Source organism: Ruditapes philippinarum, unplaced genomic scaffold (assembly GCF_026571515.1).
Source record: "Ruditapes philippinarum isolate M1 unplaced genomic scaffold, ASM2657151v2 ctg1205_1_1_1_1, whole genome shotgun sequence".
Classification (NCBI taxonomy): Eukaryota; Metazoa; Mollusca; class Bivalvia; order Venerida; family Veneridae; genus Ruditapes; species Ruditapes philippinarum.
This window is the reverse complement of record NW_026855062.1, coordinates 113,204-132,382: the sequence shown is the minus strand read 5'-3', so window position 1 is coordinate 132,382 and position 19,179 is coordinate 113,204. Positions and strand designations below refer to the sequence as shown.

General features: G+C 33.9%; 1 protein-coding gene across 1 annotated transcript in view; it reads left to right on the top strand.

The window, feature by feature from the left end:
* Positions 1-17,148, top strand: part of LOC132741992 (complement C2-like) — a 36,134-nt gene extending 18,986 nt beyond the window's left edge. Inside the window, exons 8-13 of the mRNA XM_060730265.1 lie at positions 10,783-10,941; positions 11,361-11,425; positions 14,437-14,595; positions 15,047-15,263; positions 15,929-16,169; positions 16,813-17,148. Of these exons, the coding sequence (XP_060586248.1) occupies positions 10,783-10,941; positions 11,361-11,425; positions 14,437-14,595; positions 15,047-15,263; positions 15,929-16,169; positions 16,813-17,020 (1,049 nt within the window). The 3' untranslated portion in view covers positions 17,021-17,148. The remainder of the gene's footprint in view (positions 1-10,782; positions 10,942-11,360; positions 11,426-14,436; positions 14,596-15,046; positions 15,264-15,928; positions 16,170-16,812) is intronic.
* Positions 17,149-19,179: the final 2,031 nt, after the last annotated feature.

Genomic DNA, 19,179 nt, shown 5'->3' with positions numbered 1-19,179 from the left:
TTGGTAGACACCCATTACAAGATGTTTCATGCTAAACATCTGAGCTCTAGCTCTTTGGGTTCTTTAAAAGAAGATTTTTTAAGTTTTTACTATATGTATATATGGAAAATCAATGACCCCCCTGGGAGGGGCCAATTTTGACCCAGAGCTTTTATTTGAACAAACTTTGTTGACACTCACTAGAAGATGTTTCATGCCAAATATCTAGCTCTTCGGGTTTTTTAGAAGAACACATTTAAAGTTTTTTCTTTTGGTTGCCATGGCAACCTCTTTTGGTTGCCATGGCAACCAGAGTTCTGCATGGAATTAAATTCTTTGAACAACTTTCAAAGGTGACCACCAAAGGAACATTCCTGTGTAGTTTGAATGAAATTGGCTTAGTGGTTTATGAGGAGATGTCATTTAAAGTAAAAGTTTACGGACGACGGACGGACGCTGGACGAAAAGCGATCACAAAAGCTCACCATGGAAAAGATTTACACTAACAGATCAAATGGAGGACCCTGTGATGGATTCTTAAGCAATGTACTTCAGGTCAATGAAAAGCTTACATACCAAATTTGGAGTCAATCAAACTTATAGAGACCTAATTATGCTCTGAAGAGGCCTTTTAAATAAGAACATTAACAGAGGGCAATGACTCAAAAATCATGGAGTACAGAATACCGATTTGTTTTGTGCACTGCACTTTATCTCAATGAGATCTATCATCCTATGAAGTTTCATGTCCATAGCTTTTATAGTTAAGGAGAGATGGACCGAACAAAAATGAAATATGAAAAATAACAAAGGGCAATAACTAAAAAAAAAAGAAGTGCATAGTACGTGTGTACCAGTTTTTGTGCACTGCACTTTATCTTATTAAAATCTATCATCATGTGAAGTTTCAAGTCCATAGCTTTTTTAATTTAGGAATAATGACGTGGACAAAAATAAAGTATGAAAATGAACAAAGGGCAATAGCTCAAAAATCATATAGAGTACCAGTTTTTAAACACTGCACTTTATCTCAATGACATCTATCATCCCATGAAGTTTAAAATCCACAGCTTTTATTATGCCTCCGCCATGAAATACCTGGGGCATATAGTGTTACCATGCTCCGTCACAGATATGGGGTAATCGTAATCGGTAATTTAATTTAATTTAATCGATTACAATTTTTTGAGTAATCACAGTAATCAGTAATCATAATTTTTTTCCTGTAAGTTAATCATAATTTAATCAATTACATGACCAATTAATCAGTAATCACAATGATTACATGTATGATTACAATACATGTTAAGCTAAAAAAAATATTGCTGAACAAACATACATATAAAGGTTAAAAAAGTACCAGTGTCAATGCCTCCGTGGCCGAGTGGTTAAGGTCGCTGACTTGAGATCACAGGTCCCTCACCGCTGTAGGTTCGATCCTCACTCGGGTCGAAATCTTTCATGTGAGGAAGCCATCCAGCTGGCTTACGGAAGGTCGGTGGTTCTTCCCAGGTGCCCGCTCGTGTCTGAAATAATGCCCGAAGGGGCACCTGGGGTCTTCCTCCACCAATAAAGCTGGAAAAAAATCGACGAAAAAATCTCGGCGGGACGCTCTAGGATGGCCCGACTGGAGTGTACGGTCGCCCATATGGGCTTTCCGGCGGCGACCTTAAATAAACGCATTAAAAAAAAGTGTCAATGCATACTAATTGTCTTAGGAAGTGCAGGTGAATTAAATGCAGTCACCCAGGTCAGATTTGATGACACCTGTGTTTTAATAAGGTGATGAAAAGATCAGTGACAGATTGACCCAATACATTAATGATTGTCACAATTGAGTGTAGGACAAAAGCCCCCCCCCCGGACGAAAGCCCCCCCCATCTAAAAATGACAAGGTGGACAAAAGCCCCCCCCATGAAATGTTCACATAGGACAAAATCCCCCCCCCCCCATCAAAAATACAGGTAGGACAAAATCCCCCCATGTTTTTTCACACGCTCAGGTGCTCAAATTCATCAAATTTCACACAAACTTTTAAATAAAAATGAAAAGAATTTGTTTTAATGTTTATTTATATTGTATATATTGAAGTGATAACAAAGTTTATGATAACAGATTAAATAATGCATGCATGGGATACCGAATTCATAGCTTTTCATATACACAACAAGGGTCAGAAGAGTAGTAATGTTTAATTACTTTTGTAAAGGGATCAAATTAATATCCTTAGCACTATGTCACCTACATGTGATGTCCATACATATCTTCTAAACACATAAAAAACACAACTTTAATACACTATATGTAGATTTGATTGACTAGGGGGGGGGGCTTTTGTCCTACCTTTACTTTTTTATGGGGGGGGGGGGCTTTTGTCCTATGTGTAATTTCATGTGGGGGGGGGGCTTTGTCCACCTTGTCATTTTTAGACGGGGGGCTTTCGTCCGGGGGGGCTTTTGTCCGTATCCCGTCACAATTATACCACTTAAATTTACCTGTGAAATTATAACAATGGCCTGGATAGGTATATTATCACTTATTGAGAAGACTTTACAGGTTCAGTAATGAGCAAGTATAAGCTGCAATTACTGACAAAAGTGAGATATGGTTATATTTTCTGTTACATTTTGGTATTGTTAAGCCCATGTAGAAGCAACATTAATTGTAATATAGCTTAGTAAATGGGAGGCAACACATGTACATATGTAGACTGAATTAATTACTTTAAAACTAAGCTGGATTATTTTTTTGTACATTTTTTGTATTGAAATGTTCAATAAAACGATAGTGTTGAATCATTGCATTTCTTAACTTATGTACATGTAATCAGTAATCGTAAATGTAATCTGATTACTCCTGTCAGTAATCAGTAATTTAATCAATTACAATGTCAAAATGGAGTAATCAGTAATTTAATTTAATCAAGCATTTTGACAAATAATCATAATTTAATCGATTACAATTGTCAAGTAATCGCCCCATGTCTGCTCCGTCATACTGTCATCATCAGTTTCCTTTTATTATCTTAGAAACGGTTGCACACATTCAACTCATATTTGACATATGGATATATCATAAGAAAATACAGGTCAAGTTCGAATTTGGTCATGGTCCGATGATTTGACAGAGTTATGCCTCTGAAATTTTCAGTGTAATGCCCCTTGATGGAATTTTCAGTTTCCGTTCATCACATCCCACATTCAACACAAATTTGACATATGGATACGTCAAATGAAAACGCAGGTCAGGTATGAATTTGGTCATGGTTCGGTGATATTTGGCAGAGTTATGCCTCTTTCACTTTGAAAATAATAAGACATTTTCAGTTTCCGTTCATTATCTCCCCAACGTAGTACACATTCAACTTAAATTTGACATATGGATATGTCAAATGAATGCGCAGGTCAAGTTCAAATTTGGCCATGTTTCCATGATTTTTGGCAGAATTATGCCCCTTTCACTTTGAAAATAATAAGAAATTTTCAGTTTCTGTTCGTTATCTCCCAACAGTATTACACATTCAACTGACATTTCACATTTGGATACAACAAAGGAATGCGCAGGTCAAGTTCAAATTTGGTAATTGTTCGATGATATTTGTTATATCATTATCACTTAAAGAATAATAAGAAATGTTCAGTTTTCGTTCATTATCTCCCCAACGGTATTACACAGTCAACTCAAAATGAATGCGCAGGTCAAGTTTAAACTTGGTCATGCGTCCATGATTTTTGGCAGTGTTATGCCCCTTTCACTTTGAAAAAGAGGAAATTTTCAGTTCCAGTTTAGTTTATCCTCCCAACAGTTGTACATATTCAACTCAAATTTAACATATGGATATGCCATAAGAATACATTGGTCAAGTTTGAATTCGGTCATGGTTTGATGATAGCTGACAGAGTTATCCCTCATGAACTTTGAACACAATCAGAAATTTTTAGTTTCCGTTAATTATCTCCCCTATGGTTGTACACATTCAACTCAAATTTGACATATAGATACATCTTAGAAATAAGCAGTTCAAGTCTGAATTTGGTCATGGTTCAATGACTTTGGACAAAGTTATATCTCTTGAATGTCGGGAAATTTTTGAATTTTCAGTTTCAGCACTCATACCTTTTTAGAAATATATGTAGTCATTATTTTGGCTACAAATATGCAATATGCAATTTACAAAAAGTAAACGCTGAACAGTTTTAGTGCCTTGCACTTTGTATATGTTCGTGTAAACATTGAGTAGTTTTAAGGGCTTTGAACTTAAAATGTAAAAAGAAAAATAATAATAAAATAATAATAAATACATAAATAAATAAATAAGTAAATAAAAAATGTGCAAACAAATTTTGAACTAAATATTATAAAATCTGTAATTTTGGCTGCATGCGGGGGCATCCGTGGCGTGACGACACATTTCAATTAGTTTATAAGAAATGGCACAGATAAAAATAAAGTATGTGAAATTAACAAAGGGCAACAACTAAAAAAATAAGAAGTGCAGAGTACCGGTTCTTGTGCACTGCACTTCTTCATAATGAGATCTATCATCCTATGAAATTTCAAACCCATAGGATTTATATTTAGGAGAAATGGCCCGGACAGAAATAAAGTATGAAAATTAACATAGGGCAATAACTCAAAAATTAATAAGTGCAGAGTAACGACTTTTATGCACTGCACTTCGGGCAATTGAAAAAAGCAGGCATACCAAATATGGAGTCAATCCAACTTATAGTGACGGAGTTATGCTCCTAACAAGTCTAAGGGGACGTTGCCGCCGCGGACAACGCCGCCGCTGACAAAAGTAACCCCTTTTCAAGGTGACACAAAAATTATTAGCAAACTGTCGCAAAATTTCTCTAATATCTTAGACAAGAGAATTAACATGGAAACAAAAAAGATAAACAAGAAGATGAACGGTTAGATAGCTTACGCAAGGACTTTGACGGATATATAGAAACTTACACTGAGAAGGTCGAAACGATAACAGAAGCAGTCCAGGCAGTAAATATACAAGATGTAAACAGATCATTAAATTTAGTCTTAAGAAAGTTGCCTGAAACAGTTAAAGAAAATCTAAATGAAAACTTGAATCATATTATTGAAAGTCATCTGAAAGTTAATAATGTTAGAGTGTTGACTTCAATAAGAATCCAGACAGAGATTATTTAGTTCCGGGGGTGGTCATTGCAACATTCTCAACACTGGAGAATAAAAACAGTTTTGAAGGCAAAAACCAAACTTTCTAGAACAATTTACAAAGATTTATTTATCTCTCCGGACCAGTCAAAGGAAGAAAGAATACATGCAGGAAATCTTCGTTCTGTCGTAAATGTGGTGAACATGGGTGGACGACTTTCAATTAGAGGAAATAGAGTTGCGTGTATCTATGTGAATAGCAGCACCCACAAAAATGGTAAATCAAGCTAGGAATCCAAATTAGTCATAATAGTGCATCAAATCATTATTAGTAAAAAAACCCACAATAATAGTGCAAACCAGAACACTGGTTGTCAGTGGTCAAATTTCAGGGGTAACAATCGTAAAAATGGTAACATTAATGTTGTGGGCCGTGGAGAACAAGGCTGTGGAGAGAGGACAGGGTATCCGAGGGCGAAGTCAACAAGGTCAGAATCGAGATAGTGGCAACAGGAGATAGGTGCTACTAGGTTGTTGGAATGTGAATGGTTGGAGTACCGATGAACTTTCTGACAATTTCTATTTGAGGAAACAATGTTTAGTATATGTAAAATAGAGAAATACAGAATCCCTAAAGAAAGCCCAACACGACAAAATTGAAAATGTTGCAGGCTCGGTTTGATTGAGCCTGTTCATGGACGGTACTGGAAACTGCAAGTTATCGTCCACGCCCCCTAGCACCGGCTTAAGCAGAATTCAATATTTAAACACAAAAATGGTCAATTTCGAAATTAGAAACATCCGCAGATGTGTTCATACGGCGGTCATCATGGAACCTTCAATGTGACACAGTAGTGTCATTCCATGAAAAGCGGCGTATTGTTCCCAAGTAAAAGAATGCGTGTGCCCTAAACGAGAAAACAATGGGCGGAACTGAATAAAATGGAATTTTGAAAGGGGATCTGAGGTTATGAAGCCTGCATATCACAGACAAGACGTCAAAAGACAAATTAAAAAAGCAGGCAACATATCCTAAGGGTGTTTAGACAATATTCAAGTAGGAATACTGAAACCACTCAAGTTGAAAAAGGCCAAATAGAAGAAACTTAAAGTACTACATAACATGTATACACAACATTAATGTTGTGCTGAACGATCTTCAATGATCGAAAATATAATATCATTGATTAAATGTACCGGGAGACTTTTTACAGCCGCCACACGGCACAAATAATACGGATGTGACAATAAAATAGAGAAATACAGAATCCCGAAAGAAAGCCCAACACCACAAAATTGAAAATGTTTCAGGCTTGGTTTGATTGAGCCTGTTCATGGACGGTACTGAAAAGTGCAAGTTACCGTCCACGCCCCCTAGCACCGGCTTAAGCAGAATTCAACATTTTAGACATAAAAATGGTCAATTTTGAAATTAGAAACATCCGCAGATGTGTTCATACGGCGGTCATCATGTGAACCTTGATATAACTGGTATATGTGACTGTCATGTGACTCATAACAATATATTGAATAACAAGAACTGTCGGAGGACAGCGACGCTCGACTATTCGAAATAGTTTTCACGAAGTTGTTTCATTGAGTATAATAATGCTTACCTACATGAATATATTACTTGTCCGAAAAGGTACAAAGACTTGTTATTAAGATGTTTTATGGAGTAAATTACTGCTTTATTATTATGAATGCATAAAACTGTCCAAAAAATGGCACAAACCCTTTTGTAGTTATGGAGATACGAGCTTACAAGCAAAATATTACCAAGAATTTCTAAGTTGAAAAAGGGGCATAATTATGCAAAAAATCAAATCAGAGTTATGGGACTTGTGTCAATCATGTTAGATAATCAAAGAGAACAAGTGTGTTAAGTTTCAATCCATTCCTTTCACTAGTGTAAAAGAGAGAAATTTCTTCTGTCGAAGCTTCATTTGAATTATCATAACTTCCACTGTATAGAAGTAGTCATACTTTCAAATCAGTTAGTTTACCAAGAGCTAGAATACTTGAAAAAGATGGTAGAATACTTGAAAGAGATGGTCAAATTATCACAAGGAACAATGCACTTGATCAATATCTTTCCAGACATAAAATACAATAATGTCTTTTCAACAATATATTCTTACTGATCTATGTCCAAATTTTGTTAAAGCTGAAATGGAAGGAGCAAAGCATAAACAAAATCAGGACAATGAAAGTGGTGATGATTTAGCAATTTATTCTCAGCAAAAAGAATGAATAGATGCTATTAGACCACATATTGAATATGATTGTCCTGTTACTGATTTCGATTATAACGACGAAGGTGAAACATATGATTGGAGGAAAACTGTTAATATTCTGAAAGACCAGAAAAATATAACAGTACTGAAATGAAGTACGGGGCAAAATTTTACAGCTGCCACACGGCACTTGACACCTGGTGTTGTGAAGTATAAAAATCTGGAGACAAAGTGATCCCTCGGAAGCATTAATCACAGCAAAATTACATGAATTTTGCAGACGTAGTTTTATTAAGTCTATACATGAGGGATAATGAATAAGTGCAACATCCTTCACCCTCAGCACCGGCTTGAGCGGTACTCTATTCTCAACTCTTAATAGTGCCGGCATCAATGATCCCGAAGGACTTACGTTTAATTTTATTTTAATTTTTTAGATTAATAAAGTTTTATACAATCAGTAAGATTACATTTTCAATCAAATACTAGTAGGTCTATTCAAGTAATCTGTCCTACTTGCAACAGTGCCAATATCATTTAAGATGTGACATTACACAGATTCTTAAAAGTTCCTACAAATTATACAGGATCTGACTTGACTTCACCTGATGGTTCAAAAGGTATGCAACTTCAAATCAATTGTGAAGGATTGAAAATTCTTCTGGTTGATAAACTTTCACTTATAAGTACATTAACCTTATGTCATTACGGTGTCAAGTAAGGACAGAATTGTAATCAATCTTGGGGCGGTCTTCCTGTTGTTGTCTTCTTTGGAGATGTGTTCAACTACCACCTGTTTTAGATCCTCCAGTATATTATTATAATACTTCTTCACCAACAGCAATACATGGTTTGCTTGTTTGGAAAGAGTTTTCAGTTGCTGTCACACTTAATACAATTGTCCGTCAAAACAAGGATGAAAATGATTTTCGAAATGTTTTACAATCTCTTAGAAATTATAATGTTACACCAAATCAGTGTAAATGGTTACAAAACTTTCAGTGGGAAAATCTTAAAGCTAAATATAATGAGCAGTTTTTAAATAACCTTTGTGAACATGCTCTTCATGTTTTTCCTACACATAATCAAGTTTGGGAGCATAACAAACAAAAAATCCTAAATGTTAATATAATATTCCCCAGAGCAAAGATTACTGCTGTTTGTAAAGGTCCTCACTCAAAGACAGTAACAAATGTAATGGCCACTTGAATAATTGACTGTTCATGTCATGCATGTAAACGAAAACAAATCCCACTTCGTCTTTACTTGGCCTTAACTATTCATAAATGCCAAAGGACGACTTTTGGAAAAGATGAATGCCACAGATACATAGTTATAAATCCTGATAAACATGTTTTTCAGGTGCTTTATTAATGTTGCACTTTGAAGAAAAAAAGTCTGCTGGAAATGATACAACAGAACCTGATTTTGCATGGCATTCATCTGTGTTACTTAATGAAGACAGGCTTTGTCATGTCTGAAATTTCAAGAATAATTTCTTTGTGTGAAAATACCAAAACATAGTTCAACACTTTATACACAATGATTCCCGTTTGCATACACTCTAGTGAAGACTTTGCTGAAGAATACTCAAGTTGAGCCTGAGAGGGTGATGTGACAATCGCTGACTCATGTGAAATGTTAAGAATTCCATCCAGAGTTAAGCCAATTTCATTCCAAAGAAATTAATAAGTTAAAAATTCTGTCCAAGATTAAATCTTTAAGTTAAACAATGCATGTTCCAATTTCCGCCCAGATTCCGTGCAAAAATTTCGTACGGGCCTTTGACATCATTAAAAGCAATATAGTAAATAACTCACGTGATGTATGGTAATGAGTACAAAGAATTAATGAGTAATAAAGATGATAATAATGTTTATTTTATGCTTTTCGGGGAATTACTGACTTATCCGTGAAAATTTTAGTTGATCATTCCACAGTAAAAAAAAATTTAATAAAATATAATTTCACACTTTTCAATGACGAAACTGCTTTTACAAGTTTTCCCCATGTGGAACCTCAATTTTATTTTTGCTGACAATTCTGACATTGTCAGGACTTTTTAGAGAAACGCAAAGCTAAACTTGATAAATAACTTGAATTTCAAAAGTAATAAAAAAAACTTACTTCAATTCATTCAAATTACTAATCACCAAATATCGTCTCTAAATATTTAGTTTCATTTTTACAGTATGAAAAATACAATAACTTCCACATGCAAAACTCCTGTTGATGACATTTGGGCATATTTAAGTATCCTATGAGCAATAACTGCCTTATGCAATATGAAAACTTGAAAAGCAATGGCAGCCATCAGCCCGAAGAATAAGTAAACCACCCAGGGTTCGTAAGGCAGCCTTTCAACAATTCCATGTATTCCAATTTCTAGATGCTTTTGAATGTCAACACTTATTTCTTGTCTGTAACAATCCTCAAATAAGTTTCTTTCTTCAAAAAGATGTATGACTAACAAATCCAAATGATATCCCTCTGAATCAAACACAATTATTTTCCTCCCGTGAAATACACAACTTTTAAAAATGGCGACCGAATACGTTTCACAAAGCCAGGTCTAATGTAATGGCAGTAAGTAACGGAAATAAGGTCGAATGGTGTGACTTTTTCTTCTACTAGAATTGTTTTTATTATTAAAACAAGCAATAATTCATATTTATATGAATAAAATTAATTATATCACCGCCATTTAACATTGATTGTCGAACTTATTTTATCAGCCCAGAACTTCATGTATTTTATGAGAAATTCGACTAATAGAGGCTACCAGTGGGGAAACAGAATTTAATATAAAGTTAATATTAAGGAAATTTCGTTACAACTTGTTTTTAAGCATAAAATAAAAAGAAAATGTGTTTGTTTGTTGTGTAAGAAGTAATTTAATTTTGTGGGCTTTAAAAACAGTATTCTCACGAGTTTCATCTTACACACAAACAAACAAATATCCTCTATATATACTTAATTTATAAACCACAATTAACTAATTACGTTGAATACATATTGAATATAGAGAAACTTGTTGAAAGTTTTTGAAAGAAACTTGTTGAGGTTTGATATGCATATTTGTATGGTTCCAAGGCTATTATTGCGCTATAGGTAGATATTAAATTGATCATTTTCCCCAAATTCAAGTGGCTAAGGCCTCTTCACGGTAAGAAAGAAACAAACTGATACGTGATTTTGAGTGGGTGGAGCAAACATTTTAACTATCAGACAAGGAGCAGGCTATATTATTGACATTGCTTTGCAACAAATGTGTTACTTGTGTACACAATTTTCGAAGTATTTGTAATTGTGTTTTCGGACAGTATGAACTCCCGCCCCTAAGTTTTGAGTATATGTTATTGTTTCTGTGATTTATCTATAGAAAAAAATCAAAACACTTATTTTAACTTTGTTATTTCTTATTTTGCAGTTGGTAATTTCGAGATATTTTGTATTGGAGTAGGACAGAACATAGACCATACTACATTGGCTGAAATAGCGTCAACACCTCACATCGAACATGTGTTTACCTTGTCTAAATTTAAAGACCTGGCGAAAGTGGGAGATATCATAGCAGAGAAAAATATCGGTACACGTATTATAATTATTACTTTGGTTGAGCTTATTAACGCATACTGGTAACTTTATTTGAGATAAGTGGGGTATACAACTTTATTCAAAATAAATTATGTATATATCTTATTACAGATAATTGAAGTATAAAACTAAGCCGAAAAAACTTAAATGTTAAGGCATTTTAAAACATGATATGTTGGAAATTGATAAATAACAATTAACAATTAAATCTACTCTACAAGCGTTAGTACTGACCCTGTTTTAATTCTGTCCAAACTATTGTCTTAGTGGGTATTGTCACAATTAAGTTTAATATTGTCGCAGTGCTGATATTGTTAGTTGGAACGAGACTTTCATACAGCTTACTTCTGAAGCAATTTTAATTGTGATTTAGAGCCTACAAATTTATTAGAATGGTATGAACTTTTTTAGATTACGGACAGTGTGGTGTCTCGGGAAGTACGGAAATAGCACGGGGTTCACAGACTACTAACGAGGTAAGAAAAAGTAAAAACATAACATTGAAATGTCTAGTAAGTAGAAATAGCAAGAGTGAGATGGTCAGTGTTCTCTAGCATGGCAAGTATTTTAAAGTATGCTTAGAGAACTTGCAGAAATTAGTTTACAAAGGGGGGGGGGGTAATTTAATACAAACTGAAGCTATGAGTTTGGTAATTTAATTACAATAACATAGGTGTACGCATTTACAGCTGATCTTCATTGGCTTGGTGAATTTGCAAAAAAAACCTTACATATCATAAACTTGACCCCCTTGTGGCTTAGGGTTTGCTTTTAAGGTTTGAGGCATCAAAATTTCAACCACCGATTATTTTAGCATGATCATAAGAGACGACTAAATGGATTCAAATTACTAAATTCTATGAATCTCTATGAGGCTCCACCAGGTGAATTAGTTTCAACCCCTGGTGTTAGCCAAACTCGTCTTTCCTGTTTCTGCGCCATACGACCTAAATTGTATTTGTACGTCGTAACACCAAACAAACCAATCATAAACTTAACCATTTCCCCTCAGATTTTGCAAATGAAAAACATTCTTTAAGATTCCAGCAACACATTGTTAAATTTTACACTACATATAATATGATCCCAAAGACGTGTTTAAGTTCGAAGCAAATTCTTTCAGTATTTTTCATGATTCAAAATTGAAAACAAAACAAAACTGAAATCTGGTGCTATGCTAACTCAAGTGACATTCTGAGACAAATTCCAAACTAAATCTAAGAACAAAATTACTACAACAGCTCAAGTGTATGCAACACATGACAACAGCTTAAATCTTCTCTCTTATCAGACATATTTTGACTTTAATATTACTCCAGAAATAAACAAAGTCATACACAGAAAGGTCGATGAACTCTACATGAAGTATCAAAACCCAAAGAGAAACCAAATCGGAAACTGTTATACTATTCAAGTCATTAAACGCTCCAGACACTTAGTCCAACAATTGATGACACTGATTGTTGACTTAAAGGAGCAACATTCTCTGCCGCGGCTGCGAGTATATGCGGGAGTGACTTATCAGTGAATAAACCTTGAGCTAAAAATAGCATGCAGTGTTACCTGCAGCAAAAACTGCTGATTTTACACAGAGGAGGGTTAATGAATGTTTTAAATAACTCACAAATTAATTAAAGACACTATTAAGCCATATTGTCCAGATATTATTTTTGAAGTCGGCTGTTCCTCTTTTTTCCACAGGAATGCTGTAGGTTATTGAAGGATCTCTTTTATATGAAACCTGCCTTTCTGAAATTTGAGGGCGATTAACATTTTCATTCCAGTCAAAGACAGCTAAGTTAATCCTCATTTTTTAGGCATCTAATCACAAAACATATTCTTTTGTCTCCATACCGTAATAATGCATTACTTTAAACGATTCTACATAGTGAGTATCCATACAGTATCTACATTTGTATACTGGTATTGATTTTAAGAAATTTGTAAGAAGAAAAGCAACTTTTTCATCTTTGATGGTGTATTTGGAACATTCATAATTTAGGTATGTTTTGCATTGAGAAGTTGGTAGACAATTGTCGTGGCTGCCCTTGTAGTGGTCAACAAAGTTAATTAAAATGTGTTAAACTCTAAACTAGATTTAAATCAAGGATTTCACAAATTAAACTTGTCAAAAGTACAGTATTCTCTCGCTGTAAGAATGAATCTTAAGGGCGGTGAAATTTTTATGCATAAATTGCCATTCCTTAGCAGTTGCAAGATAAAGCAATATTATTCGCTCATAAAGGTCACCAGGGGTTGTCAAGACCAAACCACTTTGGAGAGAGAAAATGTACTTCCCCAGCATGGGAACAAGTTGAAAATACTTGCAAATTTGCATCCTGTTTTTAGCAGCGACAAATCCAAATCAGCATGACCACTAAAACATGAGTGATATGCCATAAACCCTCTTAAAACCAGTTTGAATTTTTGTGACACATTTCTTGATGGAAAATATCTGATTTTACTTACTGACGAGTATTCATGTTTTTTTTTCGTAGAAGTGTTACTTTCCATAACAGCAAATACAGCAATTCCTGTGTTTCTCGAAGGCAGGAATTTCTGAAACTCTAAAGTCAGACAACGACCGTTTTATGAACTCTAAAAAAAACAGGAAAATGTCCAAAATATGGCTACAAACAAACGCCGAATGTTGACGACTTATGAAAACCATGAGCAAGTAACTTCGTCTTTCGAGCTTCTCATCTGTACCATACAAATTGTAGACAGGACATGTAATCACTTTTAAGAAATTACAGATCTCCAATTTATGGGACAACGGCGGCATAACTTTTCTATAGAAGACCTATCAACATTGAAATCTCCTTGCACTCTCATTAAAAAAGATTACCGTCTCTTCGCTACCTTGCGTAGGGTAGTGGAGAGACAGTAAATCAATATAATTTTAATCAGATTAAAGCAGCATGCCTCAAGATGAGCGAAAATATTTCAATAAATCAAACTTGTGAAAAATGTATTAAGATTTTAGACAAAGTAGAAAGATTCAAGATTCAAGTAATAATTTACATGTTATGAGCGATTAATGGTGGATTTTTCATTATGTGCAACTGTATTTCTACTGCGTTGTTAACGCAGTAAAGGCATTTTTGCATAGTTTGACGTCTTTCTGAAATAAACGTTGGTTGTAAGTGCCATTGATAATCTGTAAAGTGATTCCTTTTGATTATTATACATTAATATACATATACATTTAATTTCATTTTCAAAATTTTCATGAAAATAAGCATAAATCTGGAGGCGTGCTGCTTTAAATCACATTGTTCATTGAATACGAGTCTGACTAGGGAAACTCCAATTCACCCAGTGAATATTATACTTAGCCCAGTGAATATGAGTTTGTAATTTTTTCTTTTGACTTCTGTTGGGACCAATGAGATTGCAGTCATGCATCATATAAGATGATAAATCAGTAGAAGTAATGTTAACTTTTAACATTGTTAAATGTCAGATCTACATTTTAATTCCACAGGGGGCGTGGCCATGGCTAGGTTGGGTGAGTGTTTTAGACGACAAAAACATACCACATACATGCGGGGGTGCCGTAGTTTGTGACCGGTGGTTTCTCACAACTGCTAGCTGTGTGTCTAGGAAAAATGGTGATCAAGTGGTTCCATATAATGTGTCACGGGTATGTACATATTGATGATTCATTTAAGTGATTTTGTTAAATAAAAAAAAATGCACGATTTAGGCTTTCGACTAAAAGCAATAAAATAAAATGAAAACTTTATGAACATGAAAACGTAACATAAAACATACATTATTAATAACAAAGTCAATAAGAACATGCCATTGATTATATTAACACAAGAAAGTATTAGAAATTGTAAATTTCTCTCTGTTACCTTTTTACTAGATAAAAAGTATATTTATTACCTTTGCTAAATAGATAAAAATAAAATTTGCCGGTTACCATTGATAACTTGACAAAAACATGAGCCTGCATGCATGCGTTATCTTTGTAAACATTATCAATGGGCTTGAATATGTTGTAAAATTTATTGTTTCGCAATGTGATGTAATATAAATGTATTTGCTTCACAAATGCGTTTCTTTTAGATTGTCTTTTCTTCTTACAGATGAATGTTTATCTGAGTGATTACGACATATTTAAAAAGGACATAAACGAGATTTGGCCAATCGTTCACGATGTTATAATTCATGACAATTATACAGGAGAGGAAATAGGAAATCTTGGGATTTATGCTAACGACGTAGCCTTGCTGGATTTTGGACAGAATGAAACTGAGAGACCAGTGTTAGACAAATATCTGCGACCAATTTGTATCGCAACAGGTATTTAACCTTCACAGCAAATAAAGCTGATGATACCATGGTGATCCGTTAGGGATGTTTCAAGTTTCATAAGCTATTATTTTTTTATTATTATTGAAGTATAACGTTAACAAGCAATGTTATTGAAGAATGTTTTGTTTGAAGATAACATATACTGGTGTAAATATTACCTACTATAATTCAAGCATGCTTATATGAAGTGAATTTGTAGAACATGTAAGACATGACCTTTACCCTCAATGTCAAATAATTGAATTTTGCTTACGTTGTTATTTTTTTGTTGCGTCTGTACGGATTTAATTTACACTTTGACAAAACAAGACTTGCGACCAAACAAACATATTGAATAAATTAGATGTGACATTGACCTTGAAATGACCTTTTAAATGTCAATTTAATAAAATTCTCTTGTTTTTTTTCCTATAACTGGCTAAACTTTTTCATTTAACTTGAAGAAGGGAAAAATCTTTTTGCTCGCCCGGCGATGGCTCTTGTTTTGAAATTAGACACGGTCCTTGGGGGAGTCATCGACACTTGGATTTTCAAAACTTCTCATGAACCTGAGTCCGCAATTTTCAATTGCATGTTTTTTTACAATTGTTTGTCTTTCATTGATCAAGAAAAATTGCCATTGTTTATAACACTGTATGTTCTTTAATTTTAAGGTAACGACTCCCTCAGTGATGCAGAAACGCACTTCAAGATGTTACTCTCGTTCCCGAATAAAAAGGACGCATTCACCGCCGGGTGGGGTAATGCACCAGATAACATATATCATACAAGTTTACTACATTCAAAAATGATGCAGAATCAGAGGTCTGTTGTGAAACAAAAGTATTGCAAGAGGAGGTACGAGAATATTGACTTGGATCGCTTTTTCTGTGTTGGAGAGGAATTTGAAGAAAGGTTTGTTGTTGTTTTTTTTCATTTCATTTTCATAAAAGTTCTTTAATGTTATTACAAAATTCCAATATTCAATTAAGTGTTCAATTCATTAACAGTAAAGGAACTCAAAAAGTTGAAAAAAGAAAGAACATTAATTTAATCTAATAATCAACATCATACCTCAATTGATTTCATTGTTTACAAGGGTACATCATTTACTATCTTAGATGCTCTAATTGAAATCTTAAAGATCCTGTATGTTGTAATTAAGGTTGTATACCACACTCAAGTGAAATTATATATATCTATATAATAATTATGCTTATAAAACAATTTTTCAAACACCAAAGAATATGTAAAATATGTACTGCAAATATTTGTACATATAATATGTAATCATTAAAATATATGCTGCTTGCATTCATTTCTTAATGAAAAAAAAAGACTTTGATTTTATACATTTTTTTACCTCCTTTTATTTACATGAAATGTTAACTTCGGTAATATCTTTATAAATAATACTTTTTGGAACTTACAAAATTGATAAATCTTAATTTGATCATCATATTTATGATATAAAACCATTAAAAATTTGTGTTACAGGATCTTTAAAGGTTTGAATAGTATTACATAAAGAGATAATATCTCCATTATCTCTTTACAGTGACTCGTGCATGGGTGATATTGGGGGTCCATACATGGTACAGTTGTCCAACAAGAGGTTCTACAGCCTAGGCCTAGCACTGAAAACCCGTGGTTGCAAAAAGAAAAACAACTACAGTATTTTCCTAAATCTTCTACACCCAACAGTCAATGACTGGATAAATCGTGTATTAGATGGGTGCAACAGGGTCGAGAAAAAAGACACTTAAGACTTTTTTTAGCCAACGATTTTTGCAGAGATAATAAAACATTTTCTTATTATGTATATATTGTTTTTTGAACATTTTGTCTAAACCAATATAATTCTGCTTTCATCAATATACTTCTCTACAGATTTTGTTTTGTATTCTGGTATTTTAGACACACCTCCTCTTGTTAAGGAAGTGGTAAGCCGTACAGGCCGGTACGGCTAGCCAAAAGTTATGCTTCGGAAACTATTTTCGGTTTTTAGGTAATAGTGACCTTGACCTTTGACCTAGGGATACCACAATCGATAGGGGTCTTCTACCCAATATGGACAATCATCCTATGAAAATTGAATATTGTGAGCCAAATGGAACTTAAGTTATGCTCCGGAAACTAAATTGCTAACGGACGGATGGACGGACGGGCAGACAGACAGACGAACGCCAGGGGGTATAAGATAATATGCCCAAAATTCTATCGGGCATATAAAAGGGGGAGATAAATCAGCCTAATTACATGACACAGATATGAGTGCTGTTCAGTGATCATTATTTTTGACAACAAATATACATATGAAGTTTCAAGTTTGTATCTTTAAATTTTCAGAGATATGCAAAACTTGCATGTAAAACTTAACCAAGAAAAGGAGATTTTTTTAGTACAAAAGGAAGCATAAATCAGTCATAACACATGGCAGAGTAATGGATCATGAGATGTGACCTTCAATTATGACCCTTAGTACATGTGTAAAGTTTCAAGTAAATATCTTTGATAGTTCTTGAGACCTTTAACCTTGAACCAAAATTTCTAAGTTTCAAAGGGGCATAATTCTGCAAATATTGTTATGTACATTGTTACTATAAATATATTCAAGCAATATTTAACTTCAGAAAAAAATTTAACCAAAATTTTTAAGTCAAAAAGGGGCATTATTCTGTAAATATTGTAGGCAGAGCTATCAGTCTTGTCAATCTGATGTACATTGTTACTATAAATAAGTATTGTAAGTTTCAATTGAATATCTCAAGCAATAATTGAGATATTTGACTTTACAAAAAACTTTTACCAACGCAGATGTGGACACTGACGCCGGGGCGACTGTAATAGCTCTCCATATTCTTCGAATAGTCGAGCTAAAAACCATCCCTTATATTTATTTGGTTTTTGTGTCTGGTATGCAAACCATAAACAAAGAAAAAAGAGTTATGATCAATGTCAAAGTTTGCAGAAGGCAATGGGTACAGGAACACCAATATGATAACTTCACTCTTATTATTTCCTTTGAAAAAAAAAATGAGCAAAGAAATAAAATTTTCAAAATTACATACCATTATTCATTTATACTTATTTAAATGGTCACAATTTTCACATGGTTCCTTATATAATGGGTATTGATATATATATGGAGAATAAGTTGTGACAATGAAATTGTCCTTGAACAAAAATGGAAATCAGTTGGATGCAGACAGACAGATATACATGTTGCATCAAGTCATTATTTGTTATTGATAAAAGTATAATATTATACAATTATTGACCAGTACTCCATTGAATATGATGTGATATTCACCGGCAGATGACAGTAAATAACTGAATATGTAGAGGTTATTACATGGGGCAAGTGTGCCTTTAGTCCATATTGGCACACTTGGTGACTTATTTGCCCGAGGGCTTTAGCCCGAAATTTGAACCAAGTGTGCCAAAATGGACTAAAGGCACACTTACCCCATGTAATGATCTGTTTATTGCATATGTTCAGCAGCAATTTTTCAGACTGGAATAAAATCAAGAATTAACGTAATTTTTCTAATATTTGTATTAATTGGCTGTCCGTGTTGTTTGATTATATTCTCTAAATCCATCAAGCGATCCGCTAAAGATTTAAACGTTCTTTCGATGGCCATTTTTTTGCTATGCTGTTGTCAATTACGTAACGTAAGCGCGGATGTTCTGCTGTTACTGTACAACAGGTGCATGATAACCGGAAATAGCCTCAATATAGGATTTTGGCATGTCATAATCAGAAAAAAGAAACGTATTTTTATTACTAATTATAGTAATATATGCAATAACATATCATATTCAATGGCTCACTAGTCAATAATTGTTTTATTATATGAATAGGCTTAGAAATGAAAAAAAAAATTGCCTTGTTGAAGCGTGGGAAAAAAGACACACGTTA